This window comes from Hemitrygon akajei, chromosome 2 (assembly GCF_048418815.1).
Source record: "Hemitrygon akajei chromosome 2, sHemAka1.3, whole genome shotgun sequence".
Classification (NCBI taxonomy): Eukaryota; Metazoa; Chordata; class Chondrichthyes; order Myliobatiformes; family Dasyatidae; genus Hemitrygon; species Hemitrygon akajei.
Genome location: NC_133125.1, coordinates 36,590,848 through 36,612,720, shown reverse-complemented (window position 1 = coordinate 36,612,720; position 21,873 = coordinate 36,590,848). Strand labels below are relative to the sequence as shown.

Below are 21,873 nucleotides of genomic sequence, written 5' to 3'. Positions count from 1 at the left end.
CCCCAATTTCATAAAATAGGAATAAGGAAACAATAACAATCTCCAACTCAAGCTCTCACCTTTCTGATCATATTCAGAAAAGGAACAGAAACTTACTCATTTTTATACAGAGGCATGCAAACATTTGGGCACCCCTGGTCAAAATTTCTGTTACTGTGAATAGCTAAGCAAGTAAAAGATACCCTGATTTCCAAAAAGGCATAAAGTTAAAGATGACACATTCCTTTAATATTTTAAGATTACTTTTTTTATTTCCATCTTTTACAGTTTCAAAATAACAAAAAAGGAAAAAGACCCAAAGCAAAAGTTTGGGCACCCTGCATGGTCAGTACTTAGTAACACACCCTTTGGCAAGTATGACAGCTTGTAAACGCTTTCTGTAGCCAAATGTTCAATTCTTATTTGGGGGACTTTCGCCTATTCTTCCTTGTAAAAGGCTTTGATTTCTGTGAGATTCTTGGGCCGTCTTGCATGTACTTCTCCTTTGAGGTCTATCCAGAGATTTTCAATGATGCTCAGGTCGGGGGACTGTGAAGGCCATGGCAAAACCTTCAGCTTGCGCCTCTTGAGGTAGTCCATTGAGGAATTTGAAGTGCGTTTAGGATCATTATCCTGTTGTAGAAACCATCCTCTTTTCATCTTCAGCTTTTTCACAGATGGTGTAATGTTTGCTTCCAGAATTTGCTGGTATTTAATTGAATTCATTCTTCCTTCTACCAGTGAAACATTCCCCATGTCATTGGCTGCAACCCAAGCCCAAAGCATGATAGATCCACCCCCCGTGCTCAACAATTGGAGAGGTGTTCTTTTCATGAAATGTTGCACCCTTTTTTCTCCAAACATACCCTTACTCATTGCGGCCAAAAAGTTCTATTTTACCTTTATCAGTCCATAGGACTTGTTTCCAAAATGCATCAGGCTTGTTTAGATGTTCTTTTGCAAACTTCTGACGCTGAATTTTGTGGTGACGACGCAGGAAAAGTTTTCTTCTGATGATTATTCCATGAAGGTCATACTTGTGCAAGTGTCGCTGCACAGTAGAACAGTGCACCACCACTCCAGAGACTGCTAAACCTTCCTGAAGGTCTTTTACAGTCAAACGGGGTTTTAATTTGCCTTTCTAGCATTCCTACGAGCGGTTCTCTCAGAAAGTTTTCTTGGTCTTCCAGACATCAACTTGACCTCCACCATTCCTGTTAACTGCCATTTTTTAATTACATTACAAACTGAGGAAACAGCTACCTGAAAACACTTTGCTATTTTCTTATAGCCTTCTTCTGCTTTGTGGGAATCATTTATTTTAATTTTCAGAGTGCTCGGCAGCTGCTTAGTGGAGCCCATGGCTGCTGATTGTTGGGACAAGGTTTGAGGAGTCAGGGTATTTATAAAGTTTTGAAATTTGCATCACCTGGCCTTTCTTAACGATGACTGTGAATAAACCATAGCCCTAACAAGCTAATTAAGGTCTGAGACCTCGGTAAAAGTTATCTGAGAGCTCAAATCTCTTGGCGTGCCCAAACTTTTGTGTGGTGCTCCTTTCCTTTTCTCACTCTAAAATTGTACAAAAAAATACACTAATCTTGCTTAAAATCTTGAAAAGAATGTTTCATCTTTAACTTTATGACTTTTGGAGATCAATTCATCTTCCACTCACTTAACTATTCACAGTAACAGAAATTTTGACCATGGGTACCATAACTTTTGCATGCCACTGTATTGGCCATGTAGCCCAGAGTCTATGCTAGCTCTGAGCATTCCCACAAGAATAATTCCAGCATTTTTTTTTCCTGTAATCTATTCCCTCTCATACCAAACAATTTCCCCCTTATTCGTTTGCCACCTTTCTATACCTCAGGCAATTCACAGTAGCTAATTCGTATACCAGCATCTCTATGATATGGGAAGAAAGTTCACAGGAGAAACCCATAGTCTTAAAAAATCCAAATTCATGCAGCTAACACACTAGGTTAGAAGAGAAGATGGATCACTGGAGCTTTGTGGCAGAAGCAACGTTATCATGTCACACACAATTCAATGAAGTCGTTGAATACAACAATTTCCTATTGCTACAAAACTGATGCTAATAAATTTTGAGGCATTCATGTACTGCTTCATTCAACAAGCACAGATATTGAAAATTAATTTACATTAACCATTCATTCAGCAAGCATCTGGAGGAAATATAAAAAACTAAAACAAGTCAAATCAAACAATTGCCCAAAACATATGAAAGATAATTAGAGACAAGTCTTAGTATATTTTTGGGCTATATACACACACAAACACACACATTCAGTGATGTTGTTTTAACATATCTGGGAATAAATATCAAAAGGATATTCCTATGCTGTTTTGAAGGATTATGCAAAAATTAGATGTCTATGTACTTCTCTTTTTTCATCACTACATTTGAAAATCAGAAGAACATAAGCACATCTTTCATTAAAAAAAGTACAAGCTCCTGCAAAATAGGAACATACTGGAGCTTTGACCAGCGGTCAAACTGGACATCAGAAGTTTTGACAAGGGGGGACTTCAATCAGGTCGACAGCCTGAGGATAAAAAGCAGCAGTGGGTTGCTACTGCGAGAAACAGCTTTGACCAGTGAGCAATCAGCATTTGGGTTTGATTAGCAAGAGCAAGTTAAAAAAAGGCAGGAACAAGTGAAGCTGCCATCATCGCAGCAGCCATAATAGACATAGAGTGGCAATCTTGAGACTTTAGCACTTCGAGGCTTTAACAAAATGAGGCTTCAATCAAAGAAAACAAAAGAAAGAGAAGCTTAGTTGTTCTTGTTTTCTGCTTTATATCCGCTCAGCTAGAACAGTAGAGATGCCAGGCAGGATTGTGGAATGCTGCAGTTACAGGATGAGGAAAGGCAGGGAGACCTCCAGTATCCCTGATGACTACAACTGCGAGAAGTGCTCCAGCAGCAGCTTCTTACAGACTGCATTAAGGGGTTGGAGCTGGAACTGGATGAACTCCGGATCATTTGGGAGGCTAAGGGGGTGATAGATCGGATACAGAGAGGTGCTTGCACCCAAACAGCAGGACATAAGAAACTGGATGACAGTCAGGAAGGGAAAAGGGGTTAAGGAGCCATTGCAGAGTACCCCTGTAGCCATATCCCTCACAACAGGTATATCACTTTGGATACTGTCAGGGCGGGATGACCTACCAGAGGAAAGTCACAGTGGTTGGATCTCTGGCACAGAGACTGCCCCTGTGACTCAAAATGGTTGGGGGGGGGGGGTTGAGTGGGGGAAACGGAAAGAAGAGACACACTGTGGTGATAGGAAATTCATTAGTTAGGAAGACCGATGAGAATGAGATTCCTGAATAGTATGTTGCCTCCAAGGTGCCAGGATCTTGGATATATCCGCAATCCTCAGCAATCTTAAGTGTGGGGGTGAACAGCAAGAAGATGTGGTCTACGTAGATACAAATGACATGGGTAGGATGAGTGACGAGGTTCTGCATAGGGAGTTCAGGGAGTTAGGTGCTAAGTTAAAGGGCAGGACCTGCAGGGTTGTGATCTCAGGATTGCTACCCATGCCACATACTAGCAAGGCTAGAAGGAGAAAGATTATACAGTTTAATATGTGGCTCAGGAGTTGGTGTTGGAGGGAGGGCATAAGATTTTTGGATCATTGGCCTTTCTTCCGGGTAAGGTGGGACCTGTACAGAAGCGACAGTTAGCACCTGAACTGGAGGGGAACTAATGTCCTAGCGGGAAGGTTTGTTAACGCTGTACGGTGGGGTTTAAACCAGAGTTGCAGGGGGATGTGAACCAGAGTGCCAGAAAATTGGTGTTTGATGGCTCTAGCCCCGTATTCGCTAGAATTCATAAGAATTAGGGTGAGGGATAACCTCATTGAAACCTATTGAATTGCAAAAGGCCTTGACAGAGCGGATAATGGAGAGGATGGTTCTTATGGTAGGAAAGTCTAAGACCAGAGGACACAGCCTCAGGAAAAAGGGTGCCCAGTTAGAACAGAGATGAGGAGGAATTTTTTTAGCCAGGGAGTGGTGAATCTGAGGAATTCTTTGCCACAGGCAGCTGTGGAGGCCAAGTCTTTATGTACAAACCCCATTTCCAGAAAAGTTGGGATATTTTCCAAAATGCAATAAAAACAAAAATCTGTGATATGTTAATTTATGTGAACCTTTATTTAACTGACAAAAGTACAAAGAAAAGATTTTCAATAGTTTTACTGACTAACTTAATTGTATTTTGTAAATATACACTAATTTAGAATTTGATGGCTGCAACACACTCAACAAAAGTTGGGACAGAGTTAAAATAAGATTGAAGAGTGCACAGAATATTCAAGTAACACCAGTTTGGAAGACCACATTAAGCAGGCTAATTGGTAGCAGGTAAGGTAGCATGACTGGGTATAAAAGTAGCGTCCATCAAAGGCTCAGTCTTTGCAAGCAAGGATGGGTCGTGGCTTACCCCTTTGTGCCAAAATTCATGAGAGAATTGTTAGTCAGTTCAAAAGGAACATTTCCCAAAGCAAGATTGCAGAGAATTTAGGTCTTTCAACATCTTCAGTACATAATATTGTGAAAATATTCAGAGAATTCAGAGACATCTCAGTGCGTAAAGGGCAATGTCGGAAATCACTGTTGAATGCGCGTGATTTTCGAGCCCTCAGGCGGCACTGCCTAAGAAACCGTCATGCTACTGTGACAATTATAGCCACCTGGACTTGGAAGTACTTCGGAAAACCATTGTCACTTAACAGTCCGTCGCTGCATCCAGAAATGCAACTTGAAACTGTATTATGCAAGGAGGAAGCCATACATCAACTCTATGCAGAAACGCCGGCGAGTTCTCTGGGCCTGAGCTCATCTCAGATGGACCGAAAGACTGTGGAACCGTGTGCTGTGGTCAGACGAGTCCACATTTCAGCTAGTTTTCGGAAAAAAAACAGGTATCGAGTTCTCCGTGCCAAAGATGAAAATGACCATCCTGATTGTCATCAGCGAAAGGTGCAAAAGCCAGCATCTGTGATGGTATGGGGGTGCATCAGTGCCCACGGCTTGGGTGAGTTGCATGTACGTGAAGGTACCATTGACTCTGAGGCGTATATTAGGATTTTAGAGAGACATATGTTGCCATCAAGGCAACGTCTCTTCCTGGGACGTCCATGCTTATTTCGGCAGGACAATGCCAGACCACATTCTGCACGGGCTACAACAGCGTGGCTTTGTAGACACAGAGTGCGTGTGCTTGACTGGCCTGCTGCCAGTCCAGATCTATCTCCTATTGAAAATGTATGGCGCATCATGAAGAGGAGAATCAGACAACGGAGACAACGGACTGTTGAACAGCTGAAGTCTTATATCAAGCAAGAATGGACAAAATTTCCAATTGCAAATCTACTACAATTCGTATCCTCAGTTCCAAAACGATTAAAAAGTGTTATTAAAAGGAAAGGTGATGTAACACAATGGTAAACATGCCTCTGTCCCAACTTTTGTTGAGTGTGTTGCAGCCACCAAATTCTAAATTTGTGTATATTTACAAAACACAATTAAGTTGGTCAGTAAAACTACTGAAAATCTTTTCTTTGTGCTTTTGTCAGTTAAATAAAGGTTCACGTGAATTAACATATCACAGATTGTTGTTTTTATTGCATTTTGGAAAATATCCCAACTTTTCTGGAAATGGGGTTTGTATATTCAAGGCAGAGGTTGATAGATTATTGAAGGTACATGGGGAGAAGGCAGGAGATTGAGGCTGAGGGAAAAACTGGACCAAATGGCCTAATTGTGCTCCTGTATCTTATGGTCTTATGCCAATTGTAGGCAGATGAAAAAGGCTGAGCAGTACAAATAGCCTTCTGTATTTGTAGCTTCACACCTGACCATGATCCAGAACCAAAAGATTAGGTTAATCACAGCCAATATTTCTGGCAGACAACAAAACAGACAAAGTAGTTCAATTTCCTATACCAATAATCATGGAAATTAAATTCAGACCCTTGAATTTTTCCTTTAGTACAATAAATACAGTTTCTTATTATGCAGATTAAAATTTAAAGAGTAACTTACAAATGCATTTTCTTTTACTTCCAGATTATTGAATACCACGTCTCCTGTAAAAAAAAGTTTAAATTTCAATACAACCCAGCTTTTCATGTTGAGTACAGAGTAAATTAACACAAAAAGAAATAATAATTCAATTGAAAATTATATTTTAATACACAGCATTGTAACAATTACTAAAGATGGTTCCACAGTTAGGAAATCTTTTCACACAGTGCGATGCATTATCATGGAATATCATTTTTCATTACAAATTTCAGTGGCTCTCCACTTGGCCTTGGACCACAGTAATATACATGTCAGACTGCCGTTTACTGGTATCCAACACTGACATACCCCCAGTACTAATCAACAAGTTCGGAAACCTAGGCCTCTGCACCTCCCCCTGCAACCAGATACCGTAGATGTCGGATTATAAGCCGCTACTTTTTTCCCACATTTTGAACAGCTTTGAACTCTGCGGCCTTTAATACGGTGCAGCTAATGCATGATTTTTTTCATGCCGCCAAAAACATTTTGCCTCGTAACAGTAGACCAATAAAATTGATGAGTAGTTCACAGAGGTCCAATGAAATTGTACGATAAATCAAGCGCACTTTCACAATTAAATTATTGTAAATCAGTCATTTGTACTCACCCTCATCAACATGGAAAACATTCGAAGAAAAGCATTGTGCTGCCTTTATGGCAGTTATTTAGTTTATAATATTTTCGCTTAGTAATTCATTTTCTAGTTAAAGTTAGAAGTGTTTTAACTATATTTGTTTTCTGTACTACATCGCGGGATGCTATGACGTCACACCCGGTTTTGCCGCGTCTTGTGGGAAAAATGCCAGTTTGCGATAAACGGGAAGGAGGGGGGCGAGCGGCATTACACGAGCAACATTGGATCTGAGCGAACGCTGCTTTTAAGTTAAAGGCGATCAATAACTTTTCCTGGTAGGCTGCAGTATATATATTTTTTACCAGTCGTTAGGAGATATTGGAATGTTGTTCAGTAAAAAAGTATACGCAACGTATATTTAAAAGTAGCCGCGTTACAGGCACGGTTCGAAAAAAAGCATTTGCAATATGTATTTGTTTATGTTACCATATGGATTTAATTAAAAGTTAAAAAATCCTCACGTGTAATATCTTTCTGTGTAAATATCTCATATTACAACGTGGGACACCTGCGGCCGAAAATCCGGTGCGGCCTGTACAAGTAAAAAATTGATTTTCTTTCTAAAATTAGAGCCAGCGGCTTTTAATCAGGTGCGCTCTGTAGTCCGGAATCTACGGTACTTAACTTCCTCATTCAGAGACCACAGTCAGAAATAACTACTCCTCGATGACAATCAACACTATCGCACCTCAAGGATGCATGCTTAGCCCACTGCTTTACTCCCTCTACACCCATGACCGTGTGCCTTAGCACAGCTTAAACGCAATTTATAAATCTGCTGATGACTCAACTATTGTTGGCAGAATTTCATGTAATGATGAGGAGGCATGCAGGAGTGGGACAGATCAGCTGGTTGAGTGGTGTCTTAACAACAACCATGCACTCAACATCAGTAAGATGAAGAAATTGATTATGGACTTCAGGAAGAGGAAATCAAGGGAAACAAACACCAGTCCTTATTGGAGAGATCAGCAGTGGAAAGGCTGAGCAGTTTCAAATGCCTGGGTGTCAAAATCTATTCTGGGCCCAACACATTGATGCAATTACAAAGGTGGCACAACAGCAGCTATTTATCAATAAAGGTTTGAGGAGAGTTGGTATGTCACCAAAGACGCTAGCAAAATTCTAGATCTACCGTAGAGAACATTATAACTAGTTGCAGTGCTATCTTGTATGGAAGGGACACTACACATGATCAGAAAAGGCAGCAGTGAATTGTAAACTCAGCCAGTTCCATCATGACCACATATCCCGAGCATCAAGGACATCTTCAGAAGGCGATACTCAAAAAGGCAGCATCCATCAATAAGGACCCCCATTACCCAGGACATGCCCTCTTCCAATTGCTACTATTAAGGAGGTGGTACAGGAGCCTAAAGGCACACACTCAATGTTTTAGGAACAGTTTCTTCTCCTCTGCTTTATTTTTCATGCAGACAGTTTTTATAAAAAGTATTCCCCCCCCAGAAGTTTTCATGTTTTATTGTTTCACATTGAAACACAGTGGATTTAATTTGACTTTTTTGACGCATCAACAAAAAATGACTCGTGTCAAAGTGAAAACAGATCTCCGCAAAGTGATCTAAATTAATTACAAATATAAAACAAAGTCATTGTTTGCATAAATATCCAGACAGACATACTTTATTGATCCCGAGGGAAACTGGGTTTCGTAACAGTCGCACCAACCAAGAATAGTGCAGAAATATAGCAATATAAAACCATAACTAATTAAATAATAAAAAGTAAATTGTGCCAAGTGGAAATAAGTCCACGACCAGATTATTGGCTCACGGTGTCTGACACTCCGAGGGAGGAGTTGTAAAGTTTGATGGCCACAGGCAGGAATGACTTCCTATGACACTCAGTGTTCAATCTCAGTGGAATGAGTCTCTGGCTGAATGTACTCCTGTGCCTAACCAGTACATTATGGAGGTGGCATATTCACCACCTTCAAGTCAGTATTTAGTAGATGCACCTTTGGCAGCAGGTACAGTCTTGAGTCTGTGTGGATAGGTCTCTACCAGCGTTGCACATCTGGACACTGCAATTTTTTCCCATTCTTAGTTACTAAACTGCTCAAGTTTTGTCAGATTGCATGGGGATCATGAGTGAACAGCCTTTTTCAAGTCCACCCACAAATTCTCAACTGAATTAAAGACTGGATTCTGACTTGGCCACTCCAGGACCTTAACTTTGTTGCTTTTATGCCACTCCTGTGTAGCTTGGCTTTATGCTTGGGGTCACTGTCTTGCTGGAAAACAAATCTTCTCCCAAGTCGCAGTTTTCATGCATACTGCATCTGGTTTTCCTCCAGTATTTCAATGTATTTTGCTGCATTAATTTTTCCCTCTATCTTCAGAAGCCTTCCAAGCCTGCTGCAGTGAAGCATCCTCACAACATAACTTATTAAACCATTATTAACAACACAGTATTCAAAAGACGTTTGTGATTTCAGGACCTCCAATCCATTTGTAAATGGCAGTAACATTTCTCACTATTGGGAAGGGCACAACACTCTGTTTACCCAGTGCATCATACCAGACTACCTTCTTATCTCATCTTCTTCAGCTTCAGGCACTTATGTGACTATTCCTGTTTTCTTGGGGATGCCTCCCAGTCTGTCACTCATACCTTCTGGTGACTCAGGTCCCCCAGCCACCTGACTGAACCCAACTTCATCCCAAGTTTCCCCTCACTGTCCATTATCATGCCTGCCTGCCCACTGTTCGTCCTCCCTGTTACATCTAAGTCAGGACTGGGAGATTCAGAAATCTCTTCATCAATTCTTAGGGAGTTTGCACAAGGTAAAGCATACCATAATTCCCATTTCCTCATCCTCTGAGTCCACACAGTATTCAGTGATTGGTCCCTCCAAGTTTTTCCACAGAAGTCACCCTGTTGTCAGTGGATTGCCTTTCTGTTCTCCTCCTGTGTAGAGTTCTCCTGGCAGGTGTAGGTTCCATGGGTCAACACATACTTCCTGCCCTTGAGGTAGAAGGTGATTTCAATGGAGAATTTTGATGGGACCATTCCATCCTCTGGCTTCACCAGGAAAACTGGTAAATTTGGCATCTGGCTGTCCACTACGGGAGACACAGACACCTAGTGGTCAGCCAATTTATGCTTCGCTGGTAGCCTCAAATATCTTAAAACTCTGTCTCAGTCATCATTTCAGAGTACCTAATCTTTTGAACACATCTGCTCGTTTCCTTGATTTTTCTTGGTAGTAGAAACCATTGTTAGCTCATAAACATCTTTCAGTTCTTTCCTCATGTCAGACACATTCCTGAGTTATGTCTTCTGCAGCAAGTCTTCACCACCAGTTCGAAAACAGATATAGAGGTAACCTTGCTTTGCGTCTTAACATAAAATAGTATGGCAAGTAGCCAGTAGCATCATTCTGTGTACAATTGTAGCAGTGTACACAATGCCCAATATGCTGACTCCATTTATTCTTTTTGTTGGCATCCAGAGTTCCAAGCATGTCTAGCAAAGTCCGGTTGAACATTTCAAGCTGAGGATCACCCATAGGGTGATATGGGATGGTCCTTGACTTCTTGACTCTAAGCATGCTCAGTAACTCGTGTACAAGCCAACTTTCAAAATCCCTTTCCTGATCACTCTGTACCCTTCTTGGGAGGCCATAATGAACAAAATACTTCTCCTATAACACTTTAGCAACTGTGGCTGCTTTCTGATCTGTTATTGGGAAGGCTTGAGTATATCTGGTGTAGTGATGATCAAGACACTTGCAACATTACTGGAATCAGGCTCTATGAAGAGGAAATCCAACCACACTCAATCAAGTGGTCCCATACTTTGTAAATGAGATAATGAAGCAACTCACATAGACTTACAGTTCTCTTCAACCTTGGGCTTCATTCAGGGCCAATAAAACCAGTCTCCGACCAATCTGTAGGCTTTGTTAAACCCCAAATGACCTGAGTCATCATGAAGTGACTTTGGTACAAGCCTCCAGTGCCTCTCAGGCTATACCAAATAGGAACACAGAGGTCTGCCTGGAGGAGATGTTACACTGTAAAAGCTTTGCTCCAGTTTGTCCCATTCCCTCATCAGTAGGGGTATGTTAGGGCATTTTGTCTTTCTCATCATGGACCATATACTCTTTGACAACAGGTGGCCAAATGGCACCTAAACTAGGCTTGTCTCACTGGGTTGCTGTCAATTCTGCAGGTCTGAAGACAGCAATGGCTACGTATTCAGAGTAGTCAAATTGCAATATGCTTGTAGAATAGCATAACTAGAAGCTCCAAAATGATCCACAGCTCTACGATGCTTCTTTCTTTCTTTTTAAATTTTTTTATTAATTTTAAACAAACATAAATGAAACATGAATACAGAGAGTTTGAGAATACATAATAGAGGTTAAGGTATAAATACAAATAGATGATAATCCATATATAATAACCTCCCCAACTCATAGTAATTATGAAAAATGGAGTAAATAAGAACCCCCCCGGAAAAAAAAACTAACCAAAATGGGCCATTGCATTATGTCAAATATACACAGCAGCGTCAATAACTCCGCACCTCCATCGAAATAATTAAGGATAATAAAAGTAAGGTTTAGGAAAAGTCAGTTTAACTCATATGAAAATGTTGAATAAATGGTCAAGTTTCTTCAAATTTAACTGAAGGGTCAAAGACAACACTTCTAATTTTTTTCTAAACTCAAACAAGAAACAGTTTGAGAAAACCACTGAAATATAGCTGGAGGATTAATTTCTTTCCAGTTCAACAGGATAGATCTTCTAGCCATTAATGTAACAAATGCAACATCTGCTGGGCTGAGGGGTATAAACAACTATTATCCACCATTGGTAAACTGAAAATCGCAGTAATAGGATGCAGTTGCAATTTGATATTCAGAACTGTTGAAATAGTACTGAAAATATCTTTCCAATAATTTTGCAAACAAGGGGAAGACCAAAACATGTGGATCAGTGAAGCAACTTCAGAATGACATCTGTCACAGATTGGATTAACATAAGAATAAAATCGAGCAAGTTTATCCTTGGACATGTGAGCCCTGTGTACAACCTTAAATTGTATTTGGGCATGTTTAGCACAAATAGAAGAATTGACTAATGGTAAAATTTTCTCCCACTGCTCAGTGGGTATAAGACAATGAAGTTCTTTTTCCCATTACTTCTTAATTTTTTCTGATACTTCTAGCTGTATTTTCATGATCATATTATAAATGATGGCTACTAAACCCTTCTGGCAAGGATTCAGAGCTAAAAAAATTTCCGTAATGTCCATTGGACATAATTTTGGAAAAGACTATAACATATTATTCAAAAAATTTCTAACTTGCAAGTATCTACAAAAAAATGAGTTTTAGGCAAATTATATTTATTAGATAGCTGTTCAAAGGACAAAAAACAGTTATCTAAAAATAGATCACAAAAACATGTTATACTTTTTGTTTTCCATAATACAAAGGCATGAACCATAAAAGAGGGCCGAAAAAAAGTTAGATATAATAGGGCTTGATAAGATAAACTTATTCAAGCCAAAGAATTTACGAAATTGAAACCATATTCGTAATGTACGTTTATCTACAAGATTATCTATTTGTTTATTCAATTTAGATAAAGCAAAAGAAAGCAAAGATCCTAAAATAGAAAATGAGAGTCTTGTATAGATTTACATTCCAAATTTATCCATTGTGGGCAAGATACTATAATCGATTCGTGTCCAAAATATTAAATATCGAATATTAACTGCCCAATAGTAAAATCTCAGGTTTGGCAAAGCCAAACCACCCTGCTTCTTAGGCTTCTGTAAATATTTTTACTTAATCTAGGATTTTTATTCTGCCACACATACGAGGATATTTTGGAGTCAATAATATCAAAAAAAGATTTAGGAATAAGAATTGGTAATGCTTGGAATAAATATAAAAATTTGGGTAATACTATCACCTTAATAGCATTAATTCGACCAACCAATGTCAAAGATAATGAGGACCACCTGGTAACAAGTTACTTGATTTGGTCAATTAAAAGGTAAAAAATTAACTTTAAATAAATCCTTATGTTTCTTGGTAATTTTAATATCCAAATAAGTAAAATGATCTGTGACAACTTTAAATGGTAAGTGTCTATAAATTGGAACTTGCATATTTAATAGAAATAGTTCACTCTTATTAAAATTCAGTTTGTAGCCAGAAAAGCTACTAAACTGAGCAAGCAAGGATGAAACAGCAGGAATAGATCTCTCAGGGTCAGATATGTATAGTAACAAATCATCAGCATATAATGATAACTTATAAGTCCCTTCCCTACGGGTAATAACAAAAATATTACGTGATTCATGAATGGCAATGGCTAAAGGTTCCAAAGCAATGTCAAATAATAGGGGACTTAAAGGACAGCCTTGCCTCGTACCACGAGATAACTGAAAAAAAAGATCTCTGATTATTGGTAAGAACAGAAGCCAAAGGTTTATAATATATTAATTTAATTCATGATATAAATTTCAAACTAAAATTAAAATTCTGCAATGTATTAAATAAATATGGCCATTCAACTCTATCGAATGCTTTTTCAGCATCTAAGGAAATAATACATTTTGGTATTTTAGATGAAGGAGTATAAATTATATTAATTAATTTTCTGATGTTAAATGATGAATAACGGTTTTTAATAAATCCGGTCTGGTCTTCAGAGCTAATTTGAGGTAATATATTTTCTAATCTAGTGGCCAAAATTTTGGTAAAAATCTTAGAATGCGTATTCAGCAAGGATATAGGCCGATAGGATGCACATTCAGTGGGGTCTTTTATCTTTTTTAAGAATTAGAGAAATAGAGGCATCACAAAAAGATTGTGGTAATTTACCTACAGTTAACGCATCTTTAAAAATTTTACAAAGCCAAGGAGAGAGTATAGAAGAAAAGGATTTAAATATTTCCGCAGTGTAACCATCCGGACCAGGGGATTTACCTGTATTCATTGAAAAAATAGCCTCTTTTAATTCGGTTTCCGTAATAGGTGCATCTAGAAGTACACCATCTTCTGCTATTAATTTCGGGATATTCAATTTTCTTAAAAATTCATCCATTATGGAAGAATACTCAACAAATTCTGATTGATATAAAGAGTTATAAAAATCTTGAAAGGCTTTATTTATCTCTTTATGATCAATCGTCAAAGTGCCATCTCGTTTACAAACCTTAATGATTTGTCGCTTAACAAAAGCAGTTTTCAATTGATTAGCCAATAATTTGCCAGATTTATCTCCATATACATAAAACTGGGTGTAGATTTAATTAACTGGTTTTCAATCAAAGAGGATAATAACAAACTATGCTCCATTTGAAGTTCAACTCTCTTTTTATAAAGTTCTTTACTGGGGGGGGTCACTGAATAAATCTTACCAATTTCTTTAATTTTATCGACCAATGTTAATATTTTAGTATTAGTTCGTTTCCTAACTCCAGCAGAGTATGAAATAATCTGTCCGCGAATAAATGCTTTAAAAGTGTCCCATAATATTCCACTAGAGATCTCTTCTGTAGAATTTGTTGAAAAAAAACAAATCAATTTGTTGTTTAATGAAGTTAAGAAAGTCTGAGTCCTGAAGTAAAGTGGAGTTGAACCTCCAAGATTTAGCATTAGAAGATGAATCCATTGTCTTAACAGATAGCTTCAAAGGTGCATGGTCAGAAATGGTAATGGAATCATATTTACAATCAATAACATCTGTAAGTAAACGATGATCAATAAAGAGTAGTCAATTCTTGAATAATTATGATAAACATGAGAAAAGTATGAAAATTCTTTATCGTTGGGTTGTAAGAATCGCCAAATTTCAGAAATTCCAGAATCAACCATAAAGGAATTAATAAGAGAGGCCGATTTATTCGGAAGAACCTGGGTGGGCTTAGATCTATCCATCGAAGGATTTAAGCAACAGTTAAAATCCCCACCCATTATCAACATGTACTCATTTAAATTAGGAAAGGATGTAAATAAACACTTAAAAAATTCAGGACAGTCAGTGTTTGGAGCATAGACATTAACTAAAACAACTTTTTGATTAAAAAGTGAACCAGTGAGAAGCAAAAATCTACCTTGTGGGTCCGAAATTGTTTCATAGTGTATAAAACAGGTTGAAGAATGTATAATAATGGAAACGCCTCTTACTTTGGCTTGGGAATTCGAGTGATACTGTTGGGCCTTCCAAAACCTAAAAAAACGTTGACTATCCACCTTCCTCATGAGTCTCTTGTACAAAGATAATATTAGCATTCATTCTGTGGAATACTTTGAATATTTTTTTCTGTTTGATCGGGTGATTTAAACCATTAGTATTCCAAGAAACAAAATTAATAATCTTATCCATATTGCCAATATTTATCACAATTAACACATAAGGTTTAAAAAAAAGATGAAATGAATCCGGAAGAGGGAAGGAGGAACCGGAAGTTACGACACTTCAACTATTTTTGTAGTTTCGAGTCAGCCCATGAAGTAGAACTAAGCGAGAAGCAAAGCAAAAAAAGAATCCCCCTCCCCCCACCCTCAAAACCCCAGAAAAAAAGCCAGAAAGAGGCAAGCAGGCAAACTAATACTAACTTTACCCCCATGTCTCAAGACGGCAACTCAAACGAAAAAGTAAAAACAGACACAAACCACCCATATTTTTTAAAAAGGGTTAGTATAACTATAAAATGAGTGTTAAATATATAAAACAAAAGGATTGAGAAGAAAGAAAAATACTGAAACGTTAAAACCCAAGAATGGATAATATCGTATTAATATTTTAAAAGAAAGTCCTTAATCTTGTTCAGACACATCCAAACAGATGGGACGTATCCAAGCACTAAGGTCTTATGGGAAAAAGAAACAATATCTTAGAAAAAAGTTTTTTTTAAAAACCTTAATATTTAAGCATTAAAGATATAAAAAAGTGTATATAAACTTAAAAAATCTAATGAGTTACTTTCAAAACTAACAAAATAATAATATAAAAAGAATGAACTCAGAATAAACCAAAAAAAACCTTTACTTAAGTGTGTAAAAAATACACGATCAGCCATCACGTCAGAATCATCAAATTATAAAAGGTCCGAATCTATAGACTAATTGTTAGCACAAAGAAAAAAGTTAATACAAATAGTAAAAATACAATACATTAGTCAACTCATAGTGAAAAAAGTACTATTCTTCGAGGAATCTTTGAGCATCCGCAGGAGATTTGAACAACCGACAAGTCTCATCTTTGAGAGTAACTCTCAACTGTGCTGGAAATAACAGCGCTTGTTTGTAGCCTTTCCGATGAATTTCCAACATAACCGATTTAAAAGCCATTCTTACCCTCAAAACTTCAGGACTGTAGTCTTCCAGAATACGAAATTTGAAATTTTGAAAGCTGATCATACCCTTTTTCCGGGCAGCCCGAATCAGATGTTCTTTAGTATGAGGATAATGAATCCAGAGAATCACTGGTCGTGGTTTCGTACCTGGAACTGGTTGAAAACGAGAAATGCGATGTGCACGGTCGATTATTGGACGGGTATCCAGAACTTCTGAGCCAAAGACGTCCATTAAAAATTTAGAGAAAAATACAGTCAGATCACCGTTCTCAAAATTTTCCAGAAGCCCAATTATCCGGAGATTTTGTTTTCGAGACCAGTTTTCAAGATCAGTAATTTTAGATTTACAACAATCCAGCAGTTGAGAAGTCAAAGATTGCTGTTGTTCCAGAATTTCAATTTTGCGATCTCTCTGGCGAGCGGCATCTTCAAAAGCTAAAATTCTTGATTGTTGTTGTTGAGAATCCAGTGTGAGTGATTGAAGTTTTGCATTGAATGTCTTTAAAGTTTCATCGAGCGTAGAAAGCTTTGGGGTTAGTTTATTCTCCAGTTTTTCAAATCTCTCATCCATAAGTTTCGCAATTGCTTCCAAAGTTAACGGTTCTTTCGCCAGTTTCGATTCCTTAGGTTCTCGTGGTTTAGACATTTTAACGAGTTGAAAAAATAATTCAAACAGTCAAAAAAAAATTCATTTCGTATCAACCCCTTTAGAATAGGTATAAACAGGTCAATTAGGGGGTGATTATAGGTAGAAAAAAGTAAAAGGATTGGAGCGAAGCCTAAAACAGTCTCACTCCATAAGCGCCACCTTGAGACCTCAGCTCTACAATGCTGTAAGCCTTGCCTTTGATTTCCCCACTATGGAAAACTGGCATATTGCTTTAACACCACAGGCAGGAACACCCTCTCATTCTCTATCCATTTCCAGCACCTCATGCAAACATCAAAACAATGCATCCACATCAATGTTCTGTCTCCCCGGCTGATACACAAGTCTGAATTCTTAAACATACAATGCCACCGACCAGCGATGATCCTGTGGCATCCAACTTTACCAAGGTCAGGATACAAGGTCAGTATTGTTGTCAATCCTCACCTCGAACTTGGCACCATATAGATAGTAACTTATCCACCGTGGCCCATTTCAACACCAGAAACTCCAATTTGTGGATAGGGTAATTTCATTTGGATGGTGCCAGACTCCAGCTGACAAAAGCAACAGGTCTCAACCCTTTTACCTTGGTCCTGATATAGAGCACTACCGAAGTCCTCATGGCTGGCATCTGCATGCAGTACATACGGCAACAGGGTGTTTGCAAAGGCCAGCATACAGTGGCATCCAAAAGTTTGGGCACCCCGGTCAAAATTTCCATTACTGTTAATAGTTGAGTAGAAGATGAACTGATCTCCAAAAGACATAAAGTTAAAGATGAAAAATAATTTTCAACATTTTAAGCAAGATTAGTGTATTATTTTTGTTTCGTACAATTTTAGAGTGGAGAAAAAGGGGCACCATGCAAAAGTTTGGGCACACCAAGAGATCTGAGCTCTCAGATAACTTTTGCCAAGGTCTCAGACCTTAATTAGCTTGTTAGTGCTATGACTTGTTCACAGTCATCATTAAGAAAGGCCAGGTGATGCAAATTTCAAAACCTTATAAATACCCTGAATCCTCAAACCTTGTCCCAACAATCAGCAGCCATGGGCTCCTCTAAGCAGCTGCCTAGCACTCTGAAAATTAAAATAAACAATGCCCACAAAGCAGGAGAAGGCTATAAGATAGCAAAGAGTTCTCAGGTAACCGTTTCCTCAGTTCGTAATGTAATTAAGAAATGGCAGTTAACAGGAACGGTGGAGGTCAAGTTGAGGTCTGTAAGACCAAGAGAACTGCTCGTAGGATTGCTAAAAAGGCAAATCAAAACCCCTGTATGACTGCAAAAGACCTTCAGGAAGATTTAGCAGATTCTGGAGTGGTGGTGCACTGTTCTACTGTGCAGCGACACCTGCACAAATATGACCTTCATGGAGAGTCATCAGAAGAAAACCTTTCCTGCATCCTCAACACAAATTACAGCATCAGAAGTTCGCAAAGGAACATCTAAACAAGCCTGATGCATTTTGGAAAAAAGACCTGTGGACTGATGAAGGTAAAATGCAACTTTTTGGCCACAAAGAGCAAAGGTATGTTTGGAGAAAAAAGGGTGCAGAATTTCATGAAAAGAACACCTCTCCAACTGTTGAGCACAGGGGTGGATCGATCATGCTTTGGGCTTGTGTTGCAGCCAGTGGCACGGGGAACATTTCACTGGTAGAGGGAAGAATGAATTCAATTAAATACCAGCAAATTCTGCAAGCAAACATCACACTGTCAGTAAAAAAGCGGAAAATGAAAAGAGGATGGCTTTTACAACAGGATAATGATCCTAAACACACCTCAAAATCCACAATAGACTACCTCAAGAGGCACAAGCTGAAGGTTTTGCCATGGCCCTCATTTTCCTCCTCTCTTACTTCTTTGATTAGCTCAACAAATGGGGGGCGGTCACATCTTGTGAGTCATTCGAATGCTTAAAGGAATCACATCATGTGACAGTGCACCATTCAAAACTTGCCCATCCTGAATCGATTTATCTCAGCCAGATGAATGACTCTTTTATGGCAAAAGCAATGCTGCTGTCTCTCTAGCCTGAAAATGTAAACAGAAAGTTCCCCCCCACCACCCCACTTCACCTGGAAAGTGCGCCTAAACTTCATCATAAGATTAGCTGGGCCGTCCATCATGCCATTTTCTAATAGTAAACACAAAGTACACTGCAGATGCTGTGGTCAAAGCAACACGTACAACAAGCTGGAGAAACTCAGCAGGTCGGGCAGCATCCATGGAAACGAGCAGTCAACATTCTGGGCCGAGACCCTTTGTCAGGATTGAAAAGAGAGGCAGAAACATGAGAAAGGTGATAGGCAGCTGGAGGAGGAGGCAGAATGAAACTGGGATGGGGGAAGGGAGGGAATTACTAGAAGTTGGAGAACTCAATGTTCATGCCAAGGGGCTGGAGACCACCCAGGTGGTACATGAGGTGTTGCTCCTCCAACCTGAGTTTGGCCTCATCATGGCAGTAGAGGAGGTCATGTATGGACTTATCCAAATGGGAATGTGAAGCAGAGTTGAAGTGGGTAGCAACCAGGAGATCCTGTCTGTTGTGGCAGACGGAGTGGAGGTGCTCGACGAAGCGGTCCCCCAATCTGCGTCAGGTCTCGCCGATGTAGAGGAGGCCGCACCGGGAGCACCGGATGCAATGGGTGACCCCAACAGACTCGCAAGTGAAGTGTTGCCTCACCTGGAAGAACTGTTTGGGGCCCCGAATGGTAGTAATAGAGGGGGTGTGGGGACAGGTGTAGCAATTACACTAGCAGGGATAAGTGCCAGGTGGGAGATCCATGGGGAGGGACGTGTGGACAGGGAGTCGCGGAGGGAACGATTCCTGCGGAAAGCGGAGAGGGGTAGAAAGGGAAAGATGTGCTTAGTGGTGGGGGCCTGTTGAAGTTGGCGGAAGTTGAAGAAGATAATATGCTGGATCTGGAGGCTGGTGGGGTGGTAGGTGAGGACAAGGGGAACTCGGTCCCTGTTGTGGTGATGGAAGGTTGGGGTGAGGGCCGAAGTGCGGGAAATGGAGTTGATGCGGGTGAGGGCATTCATAAAACACTTAAGAAACGTATGTATTGCAATAATTAAACCACTACATTGCTTAATAACAATTGTAGCTTTCATCCGGGCAGGGCTGTCACATGCTCCATTATTCTCACTTTATCTTTTAAAGGTGCGGGTGGCAGGTTCTGAGCTGCGCCGGGTCCTAAAGTTTACCGCACTGAAGCTACTAGACCAGATAATTTTGAATAAAATGAATATACTGCTCAGATTGTTATATCTCTTTCAGACCCTACCAAGAAAGATTAATCAAAATCAATTCAATGAATGGAACAAGATGTTATCAAGGTATCTTTGGCAGGGTAAAAGGCCTAGAGTTTGTCTCAAAACTTTGCAATTAGCAAAGGAAAAGGGGGGGATGGGGCTTGCCTTCTCTTAGAGATTATTATTTTGCAGCACAGTTGAGAGATGTGATATATTGATGCAACCCATCATATGACGCTCAATGGAAAAACATTGAGGAGCGGGTACTTCCCATCCCCATACAAGCAATTTTGGCTGATAACAACCTGCAAAGGTACATAAATACTATTGATAACTCATGGTTGAAGGTGACTCTTAAAATATGAAAAACTACTATAAAAGAATATAATCTAGAGGGAGATATTGCAATTCTTAAATGGTGTGCATATGACTCGGATTTTACACCAAATAAATTGGATGCTAGATTTAAGGACTGGACAGCTAAAGGAATAACAGTTCTTTGCAACATAATGAAAGAAGGAACACTGTTCAGTTTTGAAATGCTTAAAGAGAAACACTTACCAGAAAAACAAGATTTTTATTGGTATTTACAGATGCTTTTTCCTTTTGCTTGTTTTTTTCTTTCCGCTCTTTTCTGTAAGTCTCTACCTCAGATAAATACTTTGTGGAGATTTGTGATATATATGATTATGATATATATGTACAATGTCTGAAATACATCTTATGGAAATGATTGTTTGATGATGAACTTCAATAAAAAAATAAATTACAAAGAAGGAAATAAATAAGTAGTGCAAAAAGAGAAGGGAAAAATACTGAGAAAGTGTTCATGGGCTCATTGTACATTCAGAAATCTGATAGCAGAGGGGAAATAACAGTTCCTGAAACATCCAGTGTCTCTCTTCAGGCTCCTGTGCCTCCTCCTTGATAGTGGTAATGAGAAGAGGGTATGTCGTGGGTGATGGGCTCCATAATGATGGACGTGTGGCGACCCACTTCCTAGCACACTCGAACCGGCTCACAAATAGCCAGCGCGCCGGCACAAAGGCCAGTCCCAAAAGGGCGCCAGGTCTGCTTCACCAACAAAGGGAAAAGCCCGCGGGGGACTGTGAGTACATGCCCCCTACAGCATCCGTGCCCAGGGAGGGCGGGATCAGGGAGGCTTTAAAGCGAGGCTGTGAAGTTCGAATAAAATCTTCTTTAACAACAGTTTACCAACTCCGTGTCGTTATTTTAGCACTACGTGTAGCACATCGCTACAATTGGTGACCCCGACGGTCTAAACGATATTTGGACCGGAGATGAACGACACCGCATCTGTTCATGCGGTTTTGATGAAACTGCCAAGCTTCTGGACGCTGCGACCTCACCTATGGTTCCAGCAAGCAGAAACCCAATTCCACATTCGGCAGATAACCTCAGAGGACACGCGTTACTATTACGTGGTGAGCTCCCTCGACCAGGAGACAGCCGCCCAGGTTGAGGAGTTCATACAGTCACCCCCGGAGGACGGCAAATACACGGACTTCAAAGCCCTGCTCATAAGGACTTTCGGACTCTCACGGCGTGAGCGGGCTGGCCGTTTACTGCACCTGGATGGTTTGGGGGACAGACCTCCATCGGCTTTAATGAATGAGATGTTGTCTCTGGCCGGCGGACACAAGCCCTGCCTCATGTTTGAGCAGGCATTCCTGGAGCAGCTGCCCGAGGACATCCGCCTGCTGCTGTCCGACGCGGATTTCAGCGACCCCCGGAAGATGGCAGCCCGGGCGGACTTGCTGGTGTTACGCCTGTGCCCAACTCTGAGGGGTCGAAGGGTCCCAAAGTAGCCCCCTCCTTTTTCAGAATCGCAAGATCGCTATTAATTCAGGTCAGGAGACCCAGGAAATGAGAG

The 21,873-nt window shown here is 39.8% G+C and overlaps 1 protein-coding gene across 4 annotated transcripts in view; it reads right to left on the bottom strand.

Annotated features, from left to right (window-relative positions):
* vps13a (vacuolar protein sorting 13 homolog A) overlaps window positions 1-21,873 on the bottom strand; it is a 345,233-nt gene that overhangs the window by 300,071 nt on the left and 23,289 nt on the right. For all 4 annotated transcript variants that reach the window (XR_012101939.1, XM_073070330.1, XM_073070344.1 and 1 more), the window contains exon 2: window positions 6,064-6,107. Coding sequence is in view for 3 of the 4 variants with exons in the window: in XM_073070330.1 (XP_072926431.1) it covers window positions 6,064-6,107 (44 nt within the window). In the remaining variant the exon portion in view is untranslated. The remainder of the gene's footprint in view (window positions 1-6,063; window positions 6,108-21,873) is intronic.